This window comes from Oncorhynchus mykiss, chromosome 10, assembly GCF_057628025.1.
Source record: "Oncorhynchus mykiss isolate SJ-2025 chromosome 10, ASM5762802v1, whole genome shotgun sequence".
In the NCBI taxonomy this organism is placed as follows: domain Eukaryota; kingdom Metazoa; phylum Chordata; class Actinopteri; order Salmoniformes; family Salmonidae; genus Oncorhynchus; species Oncorhynchus mykiss.
Window position 1 is genome coordinate 65,749,780 of NC_143031.1, and position 24,414 is coordinate 65,774,193.

At 44.7% G+C, this 24,414-nt stretch overlaps 1 protein-coding gene across 21 annotated transcripts in view; it reads right to left on the reverse strand.

Annotated features, from left to right (window-relative positions):
• LOC110533185 (teneurin-3) overlaps nt 1-24,414 on the reverse strand; it is a 411,381-nt gene that overhangs the window by 162,524 nt on the left and 224,443 nt on the right. For 16 of the 21 annotated variants that reach the window (XM_036933615.2, XM_036933616.2, XM_090187570.1 and 13 more), the window contains one exon: nt 17,341-17,565. The exons of the other annotated variants lie outside the window; for them this stretch is intronic. In XM_036933615.2, coding sequence (XP_036789510.1) covers nt 17,341-17,565 — 225 coding nt within the window. The remainder of the gene's footprint in view (nt 1-17,340; nt 17,566-24,414) is intronic. 21 annotated transcript variants of the gene reach the window in all.

Sequence of the window (24,414 nt, forward strand, 5' to 3'; positions counted from 1 at the left end):
AGATAGAGTGGGATCGCAGTCCCTCAGTGTGTCATATGGAAGACATCAGTCTCCGCACCGCTGAACCAAAACAAAAATCCCAAAGAGCTGCGCAGTGTTTACACGCGTTCCCCCTCTCTGCAACAACAGCTACCATATGTCCTCTGTCTGTCTGATAAACACTGTCCCATTCCAATCACCACGTAGTCATAGTCATCTGAAACAGACAGGATTATGGGCCTGCCGCTGGTGTTGTGTTGATTTATTACTGACTGATAGACGGACGTAAAGGAAGTGTTGCAGTGTTGCAGTGTTGCACGCACGCACGCACACACGCACACGCACACACACACACACACACACACACACACACACACACACACACACAGAGAGCTGTCAGCTGAAGCCTATTCAGTTTTAAATCCTGTCAGAGTCTCTGTCAAGCATTAGGCATATTAAACAGTTGTTCCACAATGAGAAGCTGGAAAAAGCCAAGCTCCAAAATGAGTTTGGTGCCAAAATGTTTACTTCCCACTCAAAGCACTCTCAGGTGGCATTTATAAAAGCATCACTTCTTTAAATGAAGAAATCAGACCGGGAGTTGAGGTGTCCGTCAGTCTGTGTGTGTGTGTGTATTCACTTCTGCCTTTATGATAACTGGCATCTCCCTCCTCGATCCTTTACCCAATATCCCTGGCAAACGTCAAGCGTGCGGCGGCTGACGCCGAGTCGAGATGATAAATTGACATTTCAAACAGGCGGCGAGTCGTTGAAAGCGACGGGCCGTCATTCTGAGGGTTTGACGAGCATTTTCGGGAAAGGTTATTTGTCAACAACGCCAGCGAGCTGTCATGTTTCACCTTGTGATACTTCTACCGCTCTCTTTATCAACAGTAGGATTGAAGAGCGAGAGAGAGAGAGATATATAGAGGAAGAGAGAGCGAGAGAGAGTGAGAGAGAGCATGGAGTTGGGGTGGAACTGAAAACAGCGGGACAGAGTGAGAGGGGGAGATATATATCTGACGGACCATCAATACAGAGAGACCTACTAGTGAGATGGACCTGCACCATGTCTCTTCTGATATCTTCAATAAGGACGTGACATGCAAACAAATAACGACATCACCATGAAAGTGCATCGATCGATGGAGAATAGATATAACCGGTTCCCTTTCTTTGTGTTTCAATAGACTAATATGCCTTATTGACTTTTCAATTCATCCTGCCGTTCAATTACAAGACATGCCTCATTTGGTCGATGTCAGGTGTCAGGTATGTCCAATGGCACTTAACTGGTCCAGACTCTGAAGAACATCAATTCACTGGTCCAGACTCTGAAGAACATCAATTCACTGGTCCAGACTCTGAAGAACATCAATTCACTGGTCCAGACTCTGAAGAACATCAATTCACTGGTCCAGACTCTGAAGAACATCAATTCACTGGTCCAGACTCTGAAGAACATCAATTCACTGGTCCAGACTCTGAAGAACATCAATTCACTGGTCCAGACTCTGAAGAACATCAATTCACTGTTCCAGACTCTGAAGAACATCAATTAACTGGTCCAGACTCTGAAGAACATCAATTCACTGGTCCAGACTCTGAAGAACATCAATTCACTGGTCCAGACTCTGAAGAACATCAATTCACTGTTCCAGACTCTGAAGAACATCAATTAACTGGTCCAGACTCTGAAGAACATCACTTCACTGGTCCAGACTATGAAGAACATCAATTCACTGGTCCAGACTCTGAAGAACATCACTTCACTGGTCCAGACTATGAAGAACATCAATTCACTGGTCCAGACTCTGAAGAACATCACTTACATGCTGTTATCTCAGAGTCAGGATTATACACAGTATGACTTTCTATGCATTGATTTTTCTGAATGAATGTTGTTCTTCAGAAACAGTGTTATTGTAATATTCAGCCAACTAAATGTAAGTGAGAACAATCAGTCTGAATGGGGGATTCTAGAGTGGACATGAACAAGAAATCTGGTCATTGTTTAGCTGGCTGGTTGGCTAGCTGGACAGATGGATGGATGGAGAGAAACTTTAAACACAGACCAGATTGCCCTGGCCAGACCATACCCCGAGTGATCCCATCATTGGGTCCTGTCCACGGCTCCTCTTGGAAAGCTTTCACACTGTCATCCCAATCCCATCATGCATTGCCGAAAGCTTTGTTGTCCGCGCCAAGGCGCCGGCTGTGGGGTTAGGTGGTGAAGAGGGCGATGAGAGGGAGGGATGGAGAGAGCGATGGAGAGATTTTGAGTGAGCATGAGAAAGGGAGAGAGAGTTTTTGAGCGTGAGAGAAGGTGAGGGGGGTGATATATAAGTATGCGACCAAGAGAAAAAAATGGAGAGAAAGGAGAAGAGAGACGTGGAACGCAAGGGTTGGAGTCGGACCACACAGCAGCCTGTGGTTGGCTGTAATCACAAGCAGGCGTGAGAGGGGCCTTGGGCCTGCGTTGTGGTGCGTGAAGCTAATTTCACTTCCATCTGCTCCAGACAACAGGTCTAACCTTTAGCGACTGTCACCCAGGCGGAGAGCTCTTTGTTGGGCGTCGACAAGACGAGGCGTCCTCTCTGCCCGCCGACCCACACCAAATGGAGAACAACGCTTATTTTGTAGAGAGCAGAGGCAGGCTTTGTGTGGGGTGGAGGATGACAGGTGTGTGTCGGTAAGAGGGAGTGTTTGCTCGTCATTTCTCCAAGAGAAGGCCAGTCAAGGTCAATCTGGTGTTGTTCCTTTCAATTTCCACACAGCCTGTGTACCCTTCAGTACCCTCACAGGCAACACACACACACACACACGCACGCACACACACATTCCCAGAGGCAGGCGGATATCAGGACATGACTAGGTGAAACTAGGTTAGTTAGGCAAGATTTGGCCCAGTTACAAGAATCAAAGGCTTACCAATCCCACACAACATCAAACTATCCATCTAACAGTAGTGTGGTATAGGGCCAGGAGGCTTTTCCAGACCAGAACAAAACTCACGTCCCCATAGGCCTCTCCCACCGGACACAGCCTTTATCCCTGTAGTCTCCCCTGCTGTCATTCCACCCTGACCAGATGAAAGGAATAATCTGGTCATATCTCATATCTGACTCCGTCTCCAGCCCTCCGGCTCCTCAAACACGCCGCCCGGTCGCACCGCGCTGCTATTTATGAAAGATAAATATCAACGGGTTATGACATTTATCAGCCCAGGTGTCTATGATTTTACTCTGGGTACAAAGTGCTGCTTAAATATTGACCAACTCAGAGGGGAAATCATTAGAGTGGGATCAATGGAGCGCCAATGCTTGTGGAACCCCGTAGAGGGAGAGAAGAGGAGAAGAAGAAGGAGACAAAGAAGAAGAAGGAGATGAAATACTTACGGTAGAAGAAATGTCATTTCTCAAACGGTGGAAGGGAGACACGAGACGTGAGACATGAGCGGTTACTAAACGGCCATCTCAGATGTTAAGATGAGCAAGACTGAGGCTGCGTCACAAATGGCACACCCTATTCCCTATATAGCGCACTACTTTTGACCGGAGCCCTATGGGCCCTGGTCAGAAGTAGTGCACTACATAGGTTGCCATTTGGGAATCACATTTCATCATTAATCCTGACTGGGTGACTGATCTATCTACTGGAGGGATGGAGAGATGGAGGGGAAAGAGAAACTGTGTAATTGCTTTAAAGGGGGGGGGGGGGGGCAAGTGAAGGAGAGTCATCTTTCTTAAATGACGAATTTCCCGGACATAACATGTTGGAAGGGAGAGTTGAGGCTTTTAAGTGTGAGGTTGTACCTTCCAGTCAAATGTATGGCGGAATGATTAAGTGCAGTGTCACTGGGAAAATGAAATATCTTGTTCTGTGGTAATTGCGTTGTGCGTTCATGTAACATTTATACAGTGTACGACTCGATCGCCGTGTAATAGCCTGGTTTACCCACTGACAGAGAGGAAGTAGGTGTGACCGGTGGGGTTTGGGTCTCAACCATTAGACCGAGAGGACATCCTCGAGGTCAAAGGGTGACATTTGGACATATAAGTCACGAGAGCGGGATTCCAAATAACCTCAGCTATGAAGACACACCATGAAATGGGATTCCATTCAATGATATTCACTGTTGACGTCACTATGCCCAAACAAACAAACGATATTCCTGGTTCGTACAAGCAGATTGCCATGGTTACTCCTGGTAGATTAAAGGGACACTTGATCTACCTCCCCAGAGTCAGATTAACTTGTTGATACCATTTTTATGTCTCTGTGTCCAGTATAAAGGAAGTTAGAGGTAGTTTCACGAGTCAATGCTAACTAGCATTAGCGCAATGACTGGAAGTCTATGTGTATCTGCTAGCATGCTGAGACTACCTATAAAAACCACGGTGAGACGATCTCAGAGTACTGCTGGGCGGGCGCATGCCACAGCGAGGATAGAGATTTAGTGGAAGCGCGCATATCACATTTTACACAGGCATCCAGCACGGAGAGCTAACATCACAGGACGAGGACCCACTGAAGTGGAGCCCAGTAGACAGTGTAGTGTTGTTGGGCACAGCTCTGTTTGACCGTCCATTTGCATTTACATTCACCCTGTGCAGGGAAGGGGGAGAGGTGTGTGTGTGTGTGTGTGTGTGTGTGTGTGTGTGTGTGTGTGTGTGTGTGTGTGTGTGTGTGTGTGTGGAGGCTTCCATGACTGTTACAGCTCTGCCAGGTCCAAACAAAAGGGACATGATTGTAAAATGTTTACAAGGAAACATGCACAGATCTCCACTTGAAGCTACTGACACTGAAAACTCCCACAAACAAACGAATCATAGGGGCTGACGTGTATAAACAGAGCAACCGTGGAAAGGTTGTAACACAGAATCATCATGAATGTAAGAAACCTTATATTCATGTACACACGCACAAACGCGCGCGCACACACACACACACACACACGATGCATCTCTCCTCAGGTATTGTGGGACGGTGGCATCTATCTTTGTGACATGGGTGACATCCTGAGCCCGCACAGTCAATGTTTGACCTTCTACTCTGTGTGCCATTTCACACGGAGGGGTCCTTTGACTTGGGGAAGGCAGCCAGGCAGACAGACGGGCAGACAGACAGGCAGACAGACAGACACCGCGGCGTGTTTTTCATTACTATCGGCTTTTGACTTTACAGAAGGCACTGAAGCAGACACCCTTGCCCTTACACACCCCGTACCGAGACAAGAGGAGAGAGGCGAGAGAGGATGGAATCTATTTCGCCCATCTTCCGAGTGACTGACACTCCTAACACAAGATAGAGAGAGCGAGGCCGATAGAGAGAGAGAGAGAGAGAGAGAGAGAGAGAGAGAGAGAGAGAGAGAAAGAAAGAAAAAAAGAGAGATAGAGTGAGAGAAGGACATAGCGAGAGTCATCAGACAAGGAGAGAGAGTTCGAGATGGACAGAAAGAGAGGGAATAGGAAAGACAGACAAGACAGGCTGTAGCGTCTTCTGTGGTACGGTGCAGAGCCAGTCAGCCACGCGTGTGTTAGTTCTGGGGGCCTCCAGTAAATGTTATTGGAAATCCTTGGCTGTAAAATTGCTACTTTCATGCCTACTGCATCTGACAATAGCCATCAACAGTGAAGGAGAAATAGGGAGAGAGAGAGGAAGGGGGAGAGAGAGGGAGAGAGACATCTGACAATGGCGATCAACAGTGAAGGAGGGACGGATTGGGGGAGAGAGAGAGAGCTAGAGAGAGCGAGCTAGAGAGAGAGAGAGAGAGAGAGAGCTAGAGAGAGAGAGAGTGAGAGCGAGAGCTAGAGGGAGAGAGAGAGAGAGCTAGAGGGAGAGAGAGAGAGAGAGCTGGAGAGAGAGAGAGAGAGAGAGAGAGAGAGAGAGAGAGAGAGAGCTAGAGAGGAAGGGAAGGTCAGGGCCTGTACTGGTCTGTTGCAGGAGGCGTTAGCGTGGACTGGTGATCTCCACTGAGTCCTTTAGCGCGTCATTGAATAAGGTCCATGTCAGAGGAGGGCTAACCCAGACAAAAGAATAATCACATGCTTCGTAAACAACAGGTGTAGGCTAACAGTGAAATGCTCACTTACAGGCCCTTCCCAACAATGCAGAGAGAAATAAAATAGAGAAATAATAGAAAAGTAAACACGTAATAATACAAGTAATAATAAATACACAATGAGTAATGATGATGACATAAAACCCTGGTGTGAGGGTAAGTCTAGATGGAAAAGCACCAGAAAAGTACTTATTCTCTCCTCTTCAGCTTCACAGACGAGAACACTTGAGGGTTGTTGTGGTGCTGTATTAGACTGAGGCTAGCGGTGTGAAGGAGAGGGAGAGACCTGGGGCCTGTGTAAATGGGTCACCCACTGTGACCTTCCGGCTGCCCATTAGCACAAACAGCCCTCCTCTCCAGTCCCCCACAAGCCTCCTCCCTGTTTCATCCATTCTTTCTCCCTTTCTCTTCAGTATGGAAGACTGGAGTCTTCACGCTGACCCTCTCTCAACTCCCTCCTTCCCTCTCTCTCGGTCTCTCGCTCCCTTTCTCTCTCTATTCATTCACACTGAGTACTTCTGTGCACAGAGCTCTCTGTTTTTCTGTTTTCGTAGTAGTTCTTCACCCTTTGCTGGCTCTGAGTCTCCAGCATTCTGTCCATTCTCTCTGATTGTCCTGACTGTGCTTCTATTCAAGCCCATCTGTCAATGGCTTTGTCTCAATAGTTTCTCAAATAGCATCTATTCTTCGAGCACTTACAGTGAAAGGAGCACATTTTTTAGTGCAAAAGATAGCTTGGCCTAGTTTTTTCAGTCGATGTATAAGAGGACTGAGACTGTAGACTGACCATTTCTCTCTGTATGAGAGGACTGAGACTGTAGACTGACCCTTTCTCTCTGTATGAGAGGACTGAGACTGTAGATTGACCCTTTCTCTCTGTGGGAGAGGCCTGAGACTGTAGACTGACCCTTTCTCTCTGTGTGAGAGGCCTGAGACTGTAGACTGACCATTTCTCTCCCTGCAAACCCTTCATCTCTCCTTTTCTGGCCCACCAAGTATTTAGTATAGGTGGCTGGAGACTGTAGTCTTCCAAGCTGACCCTATCTCTCTCTCTGCCTTTGTCTCTCTATAATTTCCTCTCCCCCTCATTCCCTTCCTCCCTCTCTCCCTCTCTCCCTCTCTCCGCTCATCCAGTTTCAGGCCAGGTCTCAGAGGAGGAGCAGAGTGGACTGGACCTGGGCGCCGGCGAGCCTGCTTGCTTTACTAAGTGATCCCAGTCACTGAGAAGAGGAGATGGTTATGGAAGATTGACATGAAGACACTGGAACCAACTCTCTGACTCTCTCTCTGTGTCTCTCTTCCTCTCTCTGTCTCCATCTTTCTCTTCCCCACTCTCTCTCTCTCTCTCATTATCCCTGTCGACGATCGCTCCCAGAGCTAAAAGTCCTCACGGCGTCTTTCTCCCCCCAGGTATGGTGTCTCGTTAAAACGTCTTCCGTTTAGACATCGATTGAGGAGCGCGCCTACGAAAATTGCCTACTTAAAAAACGTAAAGTGGCGACAAAGTCTTTTTTTCCCTCATGAAGCTTTACTTTCAGCCTTTCAGTCAGTCTCTAGCTGTCAATGGGGAACGGGGATGGCGTCTCTGGTTGTCTTCTGAAGGCTTGGGCGTCTGGGGTTGGAAGTATTGTGTGTGTGTGTGTGAGTGTGTGTGTGTGTGTGTTGGGGTCTAGACTGCTCTGCTACTCTGCTGTAGGTCCAGATGACTATCAGATGGTTGAACCACTCTATATGAAAGGTCCGAGAGGGGAGAGGAGAAGCTCTGAGGGGACGTGGATCATAGAAGATCTCACTTCCTTATGTTCGACTGGCTCTGATTAGATTTTAACGGTCATGATGGCCGTGGATATGGCTGTGTATATAGTGTGGAAATGAAGTTTCCTCTGTCGGTAATAAACATAGGATAAATTTAGAGGGGATGGTGGACGGTGTGGTTAGCTTTGTGTGTGTGTGTGTGTGTGTGTGTGTGTGTGTGTGTGTGTGTGTTGGACAGCTGTCTATTGGGGATTATGATGAGAGGGAGCTTCATAATTAACCTCATAGCTCAAGTCAATAAATTGAGCCATCAAAGACAAAACGTTAAGTAAAGACGTATGAGAACATGACTAGATCAGATAAACATGACAAAATGGACTCTTCTACAGATAAACATGACAAAATGGACTATTCTACAGATAAACATGACAAAATGAACTCTTCTACAGATAAACATGACAAAATGAACTATTCTACTGATAAACATGACAAAATTGACTCTTCTACACATAAACATGACAAAATTGAACTCTTCTACACATAAACATGACAAAATGGACTCTTCTACAGATAAACATGACAAAATGGACTCTTCTACAGATAAACATGACAAAATGAACTCTTCTACTGATAAACATGACAAAATTGACTCTTCTACAGATAAACATGCCAAAATGGACTCTTCTACAGATAAACATGACAAAATGGACTCTTCTACAGATAAACATGACAAAATTGAACTCTTCTACACATAAACATGACAAAATGGACTCTTCTACTGATAAACATGACAAAATGAACTCTTCTACACATAAACATGACAAAATGAACTCTTCTACAGATAAACATGACAAAATGGACTCTTCTACAGATAAACATGACAAAATGGACTATTCTACAGATAAACATGACAAAATGGACTCTTCTACAGATAAACATGACAAAATGGACTCTTCTACAGATAAACATGACAAAATGGAGTCTTCAACACATAAACATGACAAAATGAACTCTTCTACTGATAAACATGACAAAATGGAATCTTCTACTGATAAACATGCCAAAATGAACTCTTCTACACATAAACATGCAAAAATGGACTCTTCTACTGATAAACATGACAAAATGGACTCTTCTACTGATAAACATGCCAAAATGGACTCTTCTACACATAAACATGCCAAAATGGACTCTTCTACTGATAAACATGACAAAATGGACTCTTCTACAGATAAACATGACAAAATGAACTCTTCTACTGATAAACATGACAAAATGGACTCTTCTACAGATAAACATGACAAAATGGACTATTCTACAGATAAACATGACAAAATTAACTATTCTACAGATAAACATGACAAAATGAACTCTTCTACAGATAAACATGACAAAATGGACTCTTCTACTGATAAACATGACAAAATGAACTCTTCTACTGATAAACATGACAAAATGGACTCTTCTACAGATAAACATGACAAAATGGACTCTTCTACAGATAAACATGACAAAATGAACTCTTCTACTGATAAACATGACCAAATGGACTCTTCTACTGATAAACATGACAAAATGAACTCTTCAACAGATAAACATGACAAAATGAACTATTCTACTGATAAACATGACAAAATGAACTCTTCTACTGATAAACATGACAAAATGAACTCTTCTACAGATAAACATGACAAAATGGAGTCTTCAACACAAACATTCCAAAATGAACTCTTCTACTGATAAACATGACAAAATGGACTCTTCTACAGATAAACATGACAAAATGAACTCTTCAACAGATAAACATGACAAAATGAACTCTTCTACTGATAAACATGACAAAATGAACTCTTCTACAGATAAACATGACAAAATGGAGTCTTCAACACAAACATTCCAAAATGGACTCTTCTACAGATAAACATGACAAAATGGACTCTTCTACAGATAAACATGACAAAATGGACTCTTCTACAGATAAACATGACAAAATGGACTCTTCTACAGATAAACATGACAAAATTAACTCTTCTACTGATAAATATGTTCAAAGATATTTGAAGTTCTGCCTATAAATGGCTTATAAACAAGACTGTTTTCTAACTGTTTACATTCATTCATATGTGTATAAACAGCTTTAATTGAGCACTCCTCAAATAGCCAGCGTCTCTCTATTCTCTGTCCAGTCTCCTCTAGATTCACAGCGCAGATGTCTGGTAGTGACAGCCACTACAGGTTAGGACCTCTCCTCTCCTTCCTTCCGTCTACCTGACACTAATGCAGTCAGACTGGGAACACAGAGAAGCCCTGATTCATTTTGGGATGTGAAGGCCAAACAGTACTGAATGACTGGAGGCAGGGGTACTGGGAGTGAGGGTGGATGAGTGTCTGTGTGTCTGTGAGTGTCTGTGCTTGTTCGTGTGTGTCTGTGTGTGCATGTGCGTGAGTCTTTCTCTCAGACAGCGGGAGCAAGAGAGGCAGGCCGAAACTGGGCCATGTTGGGGTGAGAAGTGCCTCGTCATGGTCTCGTCCTGTCTCTATGATAACGAGATACAGTCACAGCAAACGGGCCGATTAACAGAGTCTCCCGTCTCCTATTCACAGTCTGGCCACTGACCTCTGCTCTGAATGGCTCTAACGTCACATTAGGAGAAACTAGTCCTTACTGTGTACTTGAGATGCACTTAAACCTTCATTTCAACTTTAACCCCAACTACATTGGGTCAGCCATTACCAGACTAAATCTACACCACATGTCAAACAATGGTCATAACAGACAGAAATGCTAAAACAACAGACACACAGTTCAGACAGAGGTTTCAACCGCATGACAGGGAGAGAGGACATATAGACTAGCTAGAATGGGAAAACTAAATATACACTGCTCAAAAAAATAAAGGGAACACTAAAATAACACATCCTAGATCTGAAGGAATGAAATATTCTTATTAAATAATTTTTTCTTTACATAGTTGAATGTGCTGACAACAAAATCACACAAAAATGATCAATGGAAATCAAATTTATCAACCCATGGAGGTCTGGATTTGGAATCACACTCAAAATTAAAGTGGAAAACCACACTACAGGATGATCCAACTTTGATGTAATGTCCTTAAAACAAGTCAAAATGAGGCTCAGTAGTGTGTGTGGCCTCCATGTGCCTGTATGACCTCCCTACAACACCTGGGCATGCTCCTGATGAGGTGGCGGATGGTCTCCTGAGGGATCTCCTCCCAGACCTGGACTAAAGCATCCGCCAACTCCTGGACAGTCTGTGGTGCAATGTGGCGTTGGTGGATGGAGCGAGACATGATGTCCCAGATGTGCTCAATTGGATTCAGGTCTGGGGAACGGGCGGGCCAGTCCATAGCATCAATGCCTTCCTCTTGCAGGAACTGCTGAAACACTCCAGCCACATGAGGTCTAGCATTGTCTTGCATTAGGAGGAACCCAGGGCCAACCGCACCAGCATATGGTCTCACAAGGGGTCTGAGGATCTCATCTCGGTACCTAATGGCAGGCAGGCTACCTCTGGCGAGCACATGGAGGCCCCCCAAAGAAATGCCACCCCGCACCATGACTGACCCACCGCCAAACCGGTCATGCTGGAGGATGTTGCAGGCAGCAGAACGTTCGCCACGGCGTCTCCAGACTCTGTCACGTCTGTCACATGAGCTCAGTGTGAACCTGCTTTCATCTGTGAAGAGCACAGGGCGCCAGTGGCGAATTTGCCAATCTTGGTGTTCTCTGGCAAATGCCAAACGTCCTGCACGGTGTTGGGCTATAAGCACAACCCCCACCTGTGGACGTCGAGCCCTCATACCACCCTCATGGGGTCTGTTTCTGACCGTTTGAGCAGACACATGCACATTTGTGGCCTGCTGGAGGTCATTTTGCAGGGCTCTGGCAGTGCTCCTCCTTGCACAAAGGCGGAGGTAGCGGTCCTGCTGCTGGGTTGTTGCCCTCCTACGGCCTCCTCCACGTCTCCTGATGTACTGGCCTGTCTCCTGGTAGTGCCTCCATGCTCTGGACACTACGCTGAGAGACACAGCAAACCTTCTTGCCACAGCTCACATTGATGTGCCATCCTGGATGAGCTGCACTACCTGAGTCACTTGTGTGGGTTGTAGACTCCGTCTCATGCTACCACTAGAGTGAAAGCACTGCCAGCATTCAAAAGTGACCAAAACATCAGCCACGAAGTATAGGAACTGAGAAGTGGTCTGTGGTCACCACCTGCAGAACCACTCCTTTATTGGGGGTGTCTTGCTAATTGCCTATAATTTCCAACTGTTGTCTATTCCATTTGCACAACAGCATGTGAAATTTATTGTCAATCAGTGTTGCTTCCTAAGTGGACAGTTTGATTTCACAGAAGTGTGATTGACTTGGAGTTACATTGTGTTGTTTAAGTGTTCCCTTTATTTTTTTGAGGATTGTATTAAACTTCTCTATAAGACTCTGTCTGGCTATCAATCAGACTAACTAGAAAAAGCTGGAAGATCAGGGAATTTTCATTAGCACACATTGTGAATAATGAAACATTATGTTGTCAGTAAAGATAGTAAATGTTGTGATAGTAGATAGAGAGAACGTCGCAACAATGCTGTGCCTCACTATTACAAGATGTTGTGAGAACATTATACAGTAAAGAGAGGGAACGTTGTGCAGTAAAGAGAGGGAACGTTGTGCAGTAAAGAGAGGGAACGTTGAGGGAATGTTGTGCAGTAAAGAGAGGGAACGTTGTGCAGTAAAGAGAGGGAACGTTGAGGGAATGTTGTGCAGTAAAGAGAGGGAACGTTGTGCAGTAAAGAGAGGGAACGTTGAGGGAATGTTGTGCAGTAAAGAGAGGGAACGTTGTGCAGTAAAGAGAGGGAACGTTGAGGGAATGTTGTGCAGTAAAGAGAAGGAACGTTGAGGGAATGTTGTGCAGTAAAGAGAGGGAATGTTGTGCAGTAAAGAGAGGGAACGTTGAGGGAATGTTGAGGGAATGTTGTGCAGTAAAGAGAGGGAACGTTGTGCAGTAAAGACATGGAACGTTGAGGGAATGTTGTGCAGTAAAGAGAGGGAACGTTGTGCAGTAAAGAGAGGGAACGTTGTGCAGTAAAGAGAGGGAACGTTGTGCAGTAAAGAGAGGGAACGTTGAGGGAATGTTGTGCAGTAAAGAGAGGGAATGTTGCGCAGTAAAGAGAGGGAACGTTGTGCAGTAAAGAGAGGGAACGTTGTGCAGTAAAGAGAGGGAACGCTGAGGGAATGTTGTGCAGTAAAGAGAGGGAACGTTGTGCAGTAAAGAGAGAGAACGTTGAGGGAACGTTGTGCAGTAAAGAGAGGGAACGTTGTGCAGTAAAGAGAAGGAACGTTGTGCAGTAAAGAGAGGGAACATTGTGCAGTAAAGAGAGAGAACGTTGAGGGAGCGTTGTGCAGTAAAGAGAGGGAACGTTGTGCAGTAAAGAGAGAGAACGTTGAGGGAACGTTGTGCAGTAAAGAGAGGGAACATTGTGCAGTAAAGAGAGAGAACGTTGAGGGAATGTTGTGCAGTAAAGAGAGGGAACATTGTGCAGTAAAGAGAGAGAACGTTGAGGGAACGTTGTGCAGTAAAGAGAGGGAACGTTGTGCAGTAAAGAGAGGGAACGTTGTGCAGTAAAGAGAGGGAACGTTGTGCAGTAAAGAGAGGGAACGTTGTGCAGTAAAGAGAGGGAACGTTGTGCAGTAAAGAGAGGGAAGGTTGTGCAGTAAAAAGAGGGAACGTTGTGCAGTAAAGAGAGGGAACGTTGTGCAGTAAAGAGAGGGAACGTTGTGCAGTAAAGAGAGGGAACGTTGTGCAGTAAAGAGAGGGAACGTTGCAGTAAAGAGAGGGAACGTTGTGCAGTAAAGAGAGGGAGCGTTGTGCAGTAAAGAGAGGGAACGTTGTGCAGTAAAGAGAGGGAACGTTGTGCAGTAAAGTGAAGGAACGTTGTGCAGTAAAGAGAGGGAACGTTGTGCAGTAAAGAGAGGGAACGTTGTGCAGTAAAGAGAGGGAACGTTGTGCAGTAAAGAGAGGGAACGTTGTGCAGTAAAGAGAGGGAACGTTGTGCAGTAAAGAGAGGGAACGTTGTGCAGTAAAGAGAGGGAACGTTGTGCAGTAAAGAGAGGGAACGTTGTGCAGTAAAGAGAGGGAACGTTGTGCAGTAAAGAGAGGGAACGTTGTGCAGTAAAGAGAGGGAACATTGTGCAGTAAAGAGAGGGAACATTGTGCAGTAAAGAGAGGGAACGTTGTGCAGTAAAGAGAGGGAACGTTGAGGGAACGTTGTGCAGTAAAGAGAGGGAACGTTGTGCAGTAAAGAGAGGGAACGTTGTGCAGTAAAGAGAGGGAACGTTGTGCAGTAAAGAGAGGGGACGTTGTGCAGTAAAGAGAAGGAACGTTGTGCAGTAAAGAGAGGGAATGTTGTGCAGTAAAGAGAGGGAACGTTGTGCAGTAAAGAGAGGGAACGTTGTGCAGTAAAGAGAGGGAACGTTGTGCAGTAAAGAGAAGGAACGTTGTGCAGTAAAGAGAGGGAACGTTGTGCAGTAAAGAGAGGGAACGTTGTGCAGTAAAGAGAGGGAACGTTGTGCAGTAAAGAGAGGGAACGTTGTGCAGTAAAGAGAGGGAACGTTGTGCAGTAAAGAGAGGGAACGTGCAGTAAAGAGAGGGAACGTTGTGCAGTAAAGAGAGGGAACGTTGTGCAGTAAAGAGAGGGAACGTTGTGCAGTAAAGAGAGGGAACGTTGTGCAGTAAAGAGAGGGAACGTTGAGGGAACGTTGTGCAGTAAAGAGAAGAAACGTTGTGCAGTAAAGAGAGGGAACGTTGTGCAGTAAAGAGAGGGAACGTTGTGCAGTAAAGAGAGGGAACGTTGTGCAGTAAAGAGAGGGAACGTTGTGCAGTAAAGAGAGGGAACGTTGTGCAGTAAAGTGAAGGAATGTTGTGCAGTAAAGAGAGGGAACGTTGTGCAGTAAAGAGAGGGAACGTTGTGCAGTAAAGAGAGGGAACGTTGTGCAGTAAAGAGAGGGAACGTTGTGCAGTAAAGAGAGGGAACGTTGTGCAGTAAAGAGAGGGAACGTTGTGCAGTAAAGAGAGGGGACGTTGTGCAGTAAAGAGAAGGAACGTTGTGCAGTAAAGAGAGGGAATGTTGTGCAGTAAAGAGAGGGAATGTTGTGCAGTAAAGAGAGGGAATGTTGTGCAGTAAAGAGAGGGAACGTTGTGCAGTAAAGAGAGGGAACGTTGTGCAGTAAAGAGAGGGAACGTTGTGCAGTAAAGAGAAGGAACGTTGTGCAGTAAAGAGAGGGAACGTTGTGCAGTAAAGAGAGGGAACGTTGTGCAGTAAAGAGAGGGAACGTTGTGCAGTAAAGAGAGGGAACGTTGTGCAGTAAAGTGAAGGAACGTTGTGCAGTAAAGAGAGGGAACGTTGTGCAGTAAAGAGAGGGAACGTTGTGCAGTAAAGAGAGGGAACGTTGTGCAGTAAAGAGAGGGAACATTGTGCAGTAAAGAGAGGGAACATTGTGCAGTAAAGAGAGGGAACGTTGTGCAGTAAAGAGAGGGAACGTTGAGGGAACGTTGTGCAGTAAAGAGAAGGAACGTTGTGCAATAAAGAGAGGGAACGTTGTGCAGTAAAGAGAGGGAACGTTGTGCAGTAAAGAGAGGGAACGTTGTGCAGTAAAGAGAGGGAACGTTGTGCAGTAAAGAGAAGGAACGTTGTGCAGTAAAGAGAGGGAATGTTGTGCAGTAAAGAGAGGGAACGTTGTGCAGTAAAGAGAGGGAATGTTGTGCAGTAAAGAGAGGGAACGTTGTGCAGTAAAGAGAGGGAACGTTGTGCAGTAAAGAGAAGGAACGTTGTGCAGTAAAGAGAGGGAACGTTGTGCAGTAAAGAGAGGGAACGTTGTGGAGTAAAGAGAGGGAACGTTGTGCAGTAAAGAGAGGGAACGTTGTGCAGTAAAGAGAGGGAACGTTGTGCAGTAAAGTGAAGGAACGTTGTGCAGTAAAGAGAGGGAACGTTGTGCAGTAAAAAGAGGGAACGTTGTGCAGTAAAGAGAGGGAATGTTGTGCAGTAAAGAGAGGGAACATTGTGCAGTAAAGAGAGGGAACGTTGTGCAGTAAAGAGAGGGAACATTGAGGGAACGTTGTGCAGTAAAGAGAGGGAACGTTGTGCAGTAAAGAGAGGGAACGTTGTGCAGTAAAGAGAGGGAACGTTGTGCAGTAAAGAGAAGGAACGTTGTGCAGTAAAGAGAGGGAATGTTGTGCAGTAAAGAGAGGGAACGTTGTGCAGTAAAGAGAGGGAACGTTGTGCAGTAAAGAGAGGGAACGTTGTGCAGTAAAGAGAAGGAACGTTGTGCAGTAAAGAGAGGGAACGTTGTGCAGTAAAGAGAGGGAACGTTGTGCAGTAAAGAGAGGGAACGTTGTGCAGTAAAGAGAGGGAACGTTGTGCAGTAAAGAGAGGGAACGTTGTGCAGTAAAGAGAGGGAACGTTGTGCAGTAAAGAGAGGGAACGTTGTGCAGTAAAGAGAGGGAACGTTGTGCAGTAAAGAGAGGGAACGTTGTGCAGTAAAGAGAGGGAACGTTGTGCAGTAAAGAGAGGGAACGTTGTGCAGTAAAGAGAGGGAACGTTGAGGGAACGTTGTGCAGTAAAGAGAAGGAACGTTGTGCAGTAAAGAGAGGGAACGTTGTGCAGTAAAGAGAGGGAACGTTGTGCAGTAAAGAGAGGGAACGTTGTGCAGTAAAGAGAGGGAACGTTGTGCAGTAAAGAGAGGGAACATTGTGCAGTAAAGAGAGGGAACGTTGTGCAGTAAAGAGAGGGAACGTTGTGCAGTAAAGAGAGGGAACGTTATGGGAATGTTGTGCAGTAAAGAGAGGGAACGTTGTGCAGTAAAGAGAGGGAACGTTGTGCAGTAAAGAGAGGGAACGTTGTGCAGTAAAGAGAGGGAACGTTGTGCAGTAAAGAGAGGGAACGTTGTGCAGTAAAGAGAGGGAACGTTGTGCAGTAAAGAGAGGGAACGTTGTGCAGTAAAGAGAGGGAACGTTGTGCAGTAAAGAGAGGGAACGTTGTGCAGTAAAGAGAGAGAACGTTGTGCAGTAAAGAGAGGGAACGTTGTGCAGTAAAGAGAGGGAACGTTGTGCAGTAAAGAGAGGGAACATTGTGCAGTAAAGAGAGGGAACGTTGTGCAGTAAAGAGAGGGAACGTTGTGCAGTAAAGAGAGGGAACGTTGTGCAGTAAAGAGAGGGAACGTTGTGCAGTAAAGAGAGGGAACGTTGTGCAGTAAAGAGAGGGAACGTTGTGCAGTAAAGAGAGGGAACGTTGTGGGAATGTTGTGCAGTAAAGAGAGGGAACATTGCGAGGATGTTGTGCACATTGTGGGAATGGTATAGAGCGCAGATAGAGAACGTTGTGAGAACATCGTAGGGACCTTGTGCCTTACCAGTACAGGACATTTTGAGAACATTATATACTAAAAAGAGAGAAGGTTGTGGGAATGTTGTGCAGCAAAGGGAGAAAAGGTTGTGAGAACATCGTAGGGACGTTGAGCCTTACCATTACAGTCGAGGCTGTGGTGGCTGTGAGCTGTGACCTGCGTTACAGGTAAGTACAGCGTGGCTGTGTACTCTTCCTCGTCCTCGTCCGACTCATGGACCGCCGGATGGGCGCTGGCGCTACTTAGCAACGAGCTCTGGTTGTCATGGAGATTGGGTGATGGTGGTTGCGAGTGTGAATGGTCAGTAACTGATGGGCTGGGTAGAGAGGATGGCATGGGAGAACCTAAAGAAAAGAATTAAACCACCCATAAACAAAAACAAACAAACAAACAACACAAAATGAAACTATGGCAACAGAACATACAGATTTTGCTAGTAGAAATCATACTGACATAGAAAGTGATAATGGGACATTCTGACACTTGGTCTGTCAGTCAATAACCTTGGCATTATTGCGTCTGTATTCACTAGATTGTGCATGTTCCTCTGACATACATAACTTGGAGACCGTGGCCATTTCAACCAACTAGCTAGTCATGGTTATCACACATTTCCAACTGACCACAATCACCCTCTTCCTAGACACCACACACATACAGAAATACACTGACACATTCATACAACGCCAACTGGTTTCCAAGAATGTGTTAAGTGCGTCTCACACACACACACACACACACACACACACACACACACACACACACACACACACACACACACACCATCTTGGTTTGAAAGGTAATGATAGCATGTTCTTTTTCTCTGACTCTCCACACACAATGCCTTCATCACAGATACAGAGTAGCATTGGCTGCACAATGCAGAGACAACAACACTGCAGAGACAACAACACTGTAGAGACAACAACACTCCTGGAGTGCGCCCCAAATGGCATTCTAGTGTCATTTATAGTGCACTACTTTAGATCAGGACCACGGTCACGTCTCTAAGGCTGTTATTAGCCAGATTACACCGGAAAGAGCATACCCCCTCTTCTGTAACTCGGCCCTAAAGCCCAATTTCCTGCAGCGATTGTTGTGGGGAGACCGTCTGAAATGGGGAGGACAATTTCCTATTTTCCGGGAGGAGGGAGAGGCAGGCGTCTGAAGAAAGACGGAGACGGGATCCTTTAATCAAAACGCTGACGGCCTTCTGGGCTTTATCTTACGGCTGCTCCAGACAACTAGACCAGAATGATGAAGACATACTACATTATACTACCGTCTCACATGGAAATGTATTACCGTGTTTCACATCTACGCCACCGGGCCGCTTGCCGGTGGGCTTTTTCCACTTACAAGACTGAAAAACCGAGATAGTCGCCTCGTACGTACAGTAGGACTTTCACGGCTGTCTACTTGATGGCAGCGCTGGGCCATATCCACGTTAGCTGTATTCTCATAGTCATTGAGACATAACAGGCTACATAACCATCAGGCAGGATAACAGGCGATGATGAGGAAGTGTCTGCGTGTGTGTGCGTGTGTGTGTGTGTGTGTGTGTGTGGCAGTAAATACATAACAGCTCACTTAGTTGTGACAGATGGTTCCATCAAGGCTTTAGTGGTCCCCATTCACTGAACCCAGAGCAATACATATCTCATATCTTTCTGTCTTTTTACAGCAATTACACCCTCCATCCATCTATCTTATAGCAGCTGGATAAACACAAACAGGGAGATATAAACACAGTGCATCTATGGCAGAAAGTCAGAAAATATCAAATAGGTTCATTCTTTAACAGTGTGTCCTGTCAGCGTGCTTTGTTCAAGTTCCCTCCGCACGCACACACACACACACACGCGCGCACACCCACCCACCCACCCACCCACACACACGCACGCACACCCACCCCCACGCACGCACACACGCGCGCGCACACACGCACGCGCGCGCACGCCCACACACACACACACGCGCACGCACACCCACCCGCCCACCCACCCACACACACGCACACACACCCACCCCCACGCACGCACGCGCACACACGCACGCACGCGCGCGCACACCCACACACACACCCACACACACACACACACGATGCCCTACTTTAACTCCAGAGAGTTCTCAAAGTGTAGTCCATACTGTGTTAAGTGTCCCTGAAGTCATGTAATTATTTTCTCTTGCTCCTGTTCCCATCATGCCCTCCTCTCTCCACACAAATCTCCTACAGTCAGAGGGGGAAAGGACAGGATGGGGAAAAAACAAGTGTACGTTTTCATTTCTTTATTGGTGAGGTGCCACCTGGGATGTTAGACTGGGTTTCTGTATAAGCACTTAGTGACAACTGCTGATGTTAAAAGGGACTTATAAATGAATGTGATTGATTGACGGAGGGCTACTGTCTAACATTCTATACTGCTCAGCCCTGTATCAGTTATATCTGTTCTATACTGCTCAGCCCTGTATCAGTTATATCTCTGTTCTATACTGCTCAGCCCTGTATCAATTATATCTCTGTTCTATACTGCTCAGCCCTGTATCAGTTATATCTCTGTTCTATACTGCTCAGCCCTGTATCAGTTATATCTCTGTTCTATACTGCTCAGCCCTGTATCAGTTATATCTCTGTTCTATACTGCTCAGCCCTGTATCAGTTATATCTCTGTTCTATACTGCTCAGCCCTGTATCAGTTATATCTCTGTTCTATACTGCTCAGCCCTGTATCAGTTATATCTCTGTTCTATACTGCTCAGCCCTGTATCAGTTATATCTCTGTTCTATACTGCTCAGCCCTGTATCAGTTATATCTCTGTTCCATACTGCTCAGCCCTGTATCAGTTATATCTCTGTTCTATACTGCTCAGCCCTGTATCAGTTATCTCTGTTCTATACTGCTCAGCCCTGTATCAGTTATATATCTGTTCTATACTACTCAGCCCTGTATCAGTTATATATCTGTTCTATACTGCTCAGCCCTGTATCAGTTATCTCTGTTCTATACTGCTCAGCCCTGTATCAGTTATATCTCTGTTCTATACTGCCCAGCCCTGTATCAGTTATCTCTGTTCTATACTGCTCAGCCCTGTATCAGTTATATCTCTGTTCTATACTGCTCAGCCCTGTATCAGTTATATAGCTGTTCTATACTGCTCAGCCCTGTATCAGTTATATCTCTGTTCTATACTGCTCAGCCCTGTATCAGTTATATCTCTGTTCTATACTGCTCAGCCCTGTATCAGTTATATCTCTGTTCTATACTGCTCAGCCCTGTATCAGTAATATATATGTTCTATACTGCTCAGCCCTGTATCAGTAATATCTCTGTTCTATACTGCTCAGCCCTGTATCAGTTATATCTCTGTTCTATACTGCTCAGCCCTGTATCAGTTATATCTCTGTTCTATACTGCTCAGCCCTGTATCAGTTATCTCTGTTCTATACTGCCCAGCCCTGTATCAGTTATATCTCTGTTCTATAATGCTCAGCCCTGTATCAGTTATATCTCTGTTCTATACTGCTCAGCCCTGTATCAGTAATATATCTGTTCTATACTGCTCAGCCCTGTATCAGTTATATCTCTGTTCTATACTGCTCAGCCCTGTATCAGTTATATCTCTGTTCTATACTGCTCAGCCCTGTATCAGTTATATCTGTTCTATACTGCTCAGCCCTGTATCAGTTATATCTGTTCTATACTGCTCAGCCCTGTATCAGTTATATCTCTGTTCTATACTGCTCAGCCCTGTATCAGTTATATCTCTGTTCTATACTGCTCAGCCCTGTATCAGTTATATCTCTGTTCTATACTGCTCAGCCCTGTATCAGTTATATCTCTGTTCTATACTGCTCAGCCCTGTATCAGTTATATCTCTGTTCTATACTGCTCAGCCCTGTATCAGTTATATCTCTGTTCTATACTGCTCAGCCCTGTATCAGTTATATCTGTTCTATACTGCTCAGCCCTGTATCAGTTATATCTCTGTTCTATACTGCTCAGCCCTGTATCAGTTATATCTCTGTTCTATACTGCTCAGCCCTGTATCAGTAATATATCTGTTCTATACTGCTCAGCCCTGTATCAGTTATATCTCTGTTCTATACTGCTCAGCCCTGTATCAGTTATATCTGTTCTATACTGCTCAGCCCTGTATCAGTTATATCTCTGTTCTATACTGCTCAGCCCTGTATCAGTTATATCTCTGTTCCATACTACTCAGCCCTGTATCAGTTATATCTGTTCTATACTGCTCAGCCCTGTATCAGTTATATCTCTGTTCTATACTGCTCAGCCCTGTATCAGTTATATATCTGTTCTATACTGCTCAGCCCTGTATCAGTTATATCTCTGTTCTATACTGCTCAGCCCTGTATCAGTTATATCTCTGTTCTATACTGCTCAGCCCTGTATCAGTTATATATCTGTTCTATACTGCTCAGCCCTGTATCAGTTATATCTCTGTTCTATACTGCTCAGCCCTGTATCAGTTATATCTCTGTTCTATACTGCTCAGCCCTGTATCAGTTATATCTGTTCTATACTGCTCAGCCCTGTATCAGTTATATCTCTGTTCTATACTGCTCAGCCCTGTATCAGTTATATCTGTTCTATACTGCTCAGCCCTGTATCAGTTATATCTGTTCTATACTGCTCAGCCCTGTATCAGTTATATCTCTGTTCTATACTGCTCAGCCCTGTATCAGTTATATCTCTGTTCTATACTGCTCAGCCCTGTATCAGTTATATCTCTGTTCTATACTGCTCAGCCCTGTATCAGTTATATCTGTTCTATACTGCTCAGCCCTGTATCAGTTATATCTCTGTTCCATACTACTCAGCCCTGTATCAGTTATATCTGTTCTATACGGCTCAGCCCTGTATCAGTTATATCTCTGTTCTATACTGCTCAGCCCTGTATCAGTTATATCTCTGTTCTATACTGCTCAGCCTTGTATCAGTTATATCTCAGTTCTATACTGCTCAGCCCTGTATCAGTTATATCTGTTCTATACTGCTCAGCCCTGTATCAGTTATATCTCTGTTCTATACAGCTCAGCCCTGTATCAGTTATATCTCTGTTCCATACTACTCAGCCCTGTATCAGTTATATCTCAGTTCTATACTGCTCAGCCCTGTATCAGTTATATCTCAGTTCTATACTGCTCAGCCCTGTATCAGCCTTTTAATAAAATAGGGAGATATTAACTTGCCCCTGCACCACTGGGACCTGGATACATGTGTGTGAGAGGGTGTGTGTGTGATGGGTTGGCATGTGAGTGTGTGTGACATTTCTCCTTTTTTTTTTACAAAAGCAGGCACTAAAAACTGTAGCTGGTACCTTGCCTTAGGTGATATGTCCCCTCTTCTCCCATATTACACTCAAAGCCCCAACCACTTTAATAATGAGGACAGTCGATTGTGAGAGGAATCTACGCGTGTGAGTGTGTGTGTGTATCGCCTGTGGTCAATGTCTCTCTTGATGCTCTTGAACAATCACTCTTAATTAAGAGGAAAGTAAAGACAAGGCCGCAGAGAGAGGGAGAGGGAGGGAGCGATAGGGAGGGAGGGAGGGAGGGATAGGGAGCGATAGGGAGGGAGGGAGGGAGGGAGGGAGGGAGGGAGGGAGGGAGGGAGGGAGCGATAGGGAGGGAGGGAGGGATGGGGAATAGATGGGGAATAGATAGACAGCATATAGACGAGGATGGATGAGGAGGATGGATACGATTGACAAACAGACAGCCAGCAGAAAGATATAGTATGATAGAGAGAGACTGACAGAGATGTTAAAGGTTGTAATAGACTGATAGAGATGTTAAAGGTTGGTAAAGACTGATAGAGATGTTAAAGGTTGTAATAGACTGATAGAGATGTTAAAGGTTGGTATAGACTGACAGAGATGTTAAAGGTTGTAATTGACTGATAGAGATGTTAAAGGTTGTAATTGACTGACAGAGATGTTAAAGGTTGTAATAGACTGACAGAGATGTTCAAGGTTGTAATTGACTGATAGAGATGTTAAAGGTTGTAATTGACTGACAGAGATGTTAAAGGTTGTCATAGACTGACAGAGATGTTAAAGGTTGTAATAGACTGACAGAGATGTTAAAGGTTGTAATAGACTGATAGAGATGTTAAAGTTTGGTATAGACTGAAAGAGATGTTAAAGGTTGTAATAGACTGACAGAGATGTTAAATGTTGTAATAGACTGACAGAGATGTTAAAGGTTGTAATAGACAGAGATGTTAAAGGTTGTAATAGACTGATAGAGATGTTAAAGGTTGGTATAGACTGACAGAGATGTTAAAGGTTGTAATTGACTGATAGAGATGTTAAAGGTTGTAATTGACTGACAGAGATGTTAAAGATTGTAATAGACTGACAGAGATGTTCAAGGTTGTAATTGACTGATAGAGATGTTAAAGGTTGTAATTGACTGACAGAGATGTTAAAGGTTGTCATAGACTGACAGAGATGTTAAAGGTTGTAATAGACTGACAGAGATGTTAAAGGTTGTAATAGACTGATAGAGATGTTAAAGTTTGGTATAGACTGAAAGAGATGTTAAAGGTTGTAATAGACTGACAGAGATGTTAAATGTTGTAATAGACTGACAGAGATGTTAAAGGTTGTAATAGACAGAGATGTTAAAGGTTGTAATAGACAGAGATGTTAAAGGTTGGTATAGACTGACAGAGATGTTAAAGGTTGTAATAGACTGACAGAGATGTTAAAGGTTGTAATTGACTGATAGAGATGTTAAAGGTTGGTAAAGACTGATAGAGATGTTAAAGGTTGTAATAGACTGACAGAGATGTTCAAGGTTGTAATAGACTGATAGAGATGTTAAAGGTTGTAATAGACTGATAGAGATGTTAAAGGTTGTAATTGACTGACAGAGATGTTAAAGGTTGTAATAGACTGACAGAGATGTTCAAGGTTGTAATTGACTGATAGAGATGTTAAAGGTTGTAATTGACTGACAGAGATGTTAAAGGTTGTCATAGACTGACAGAGATGTTAAAGGTTGTAATAGACTGACAGAGATGTTAAAGGTTGTAATAGACTGATAGAGATGTTAAAGTTTGGTATAGACTGACAGAGATGTTAAAGGTTGTAATAGACTGACAGAGATGTTCAAGGTTGTAATTGACTGATAGAGATGTTAAAGGTTGTAACTGACTGACAGA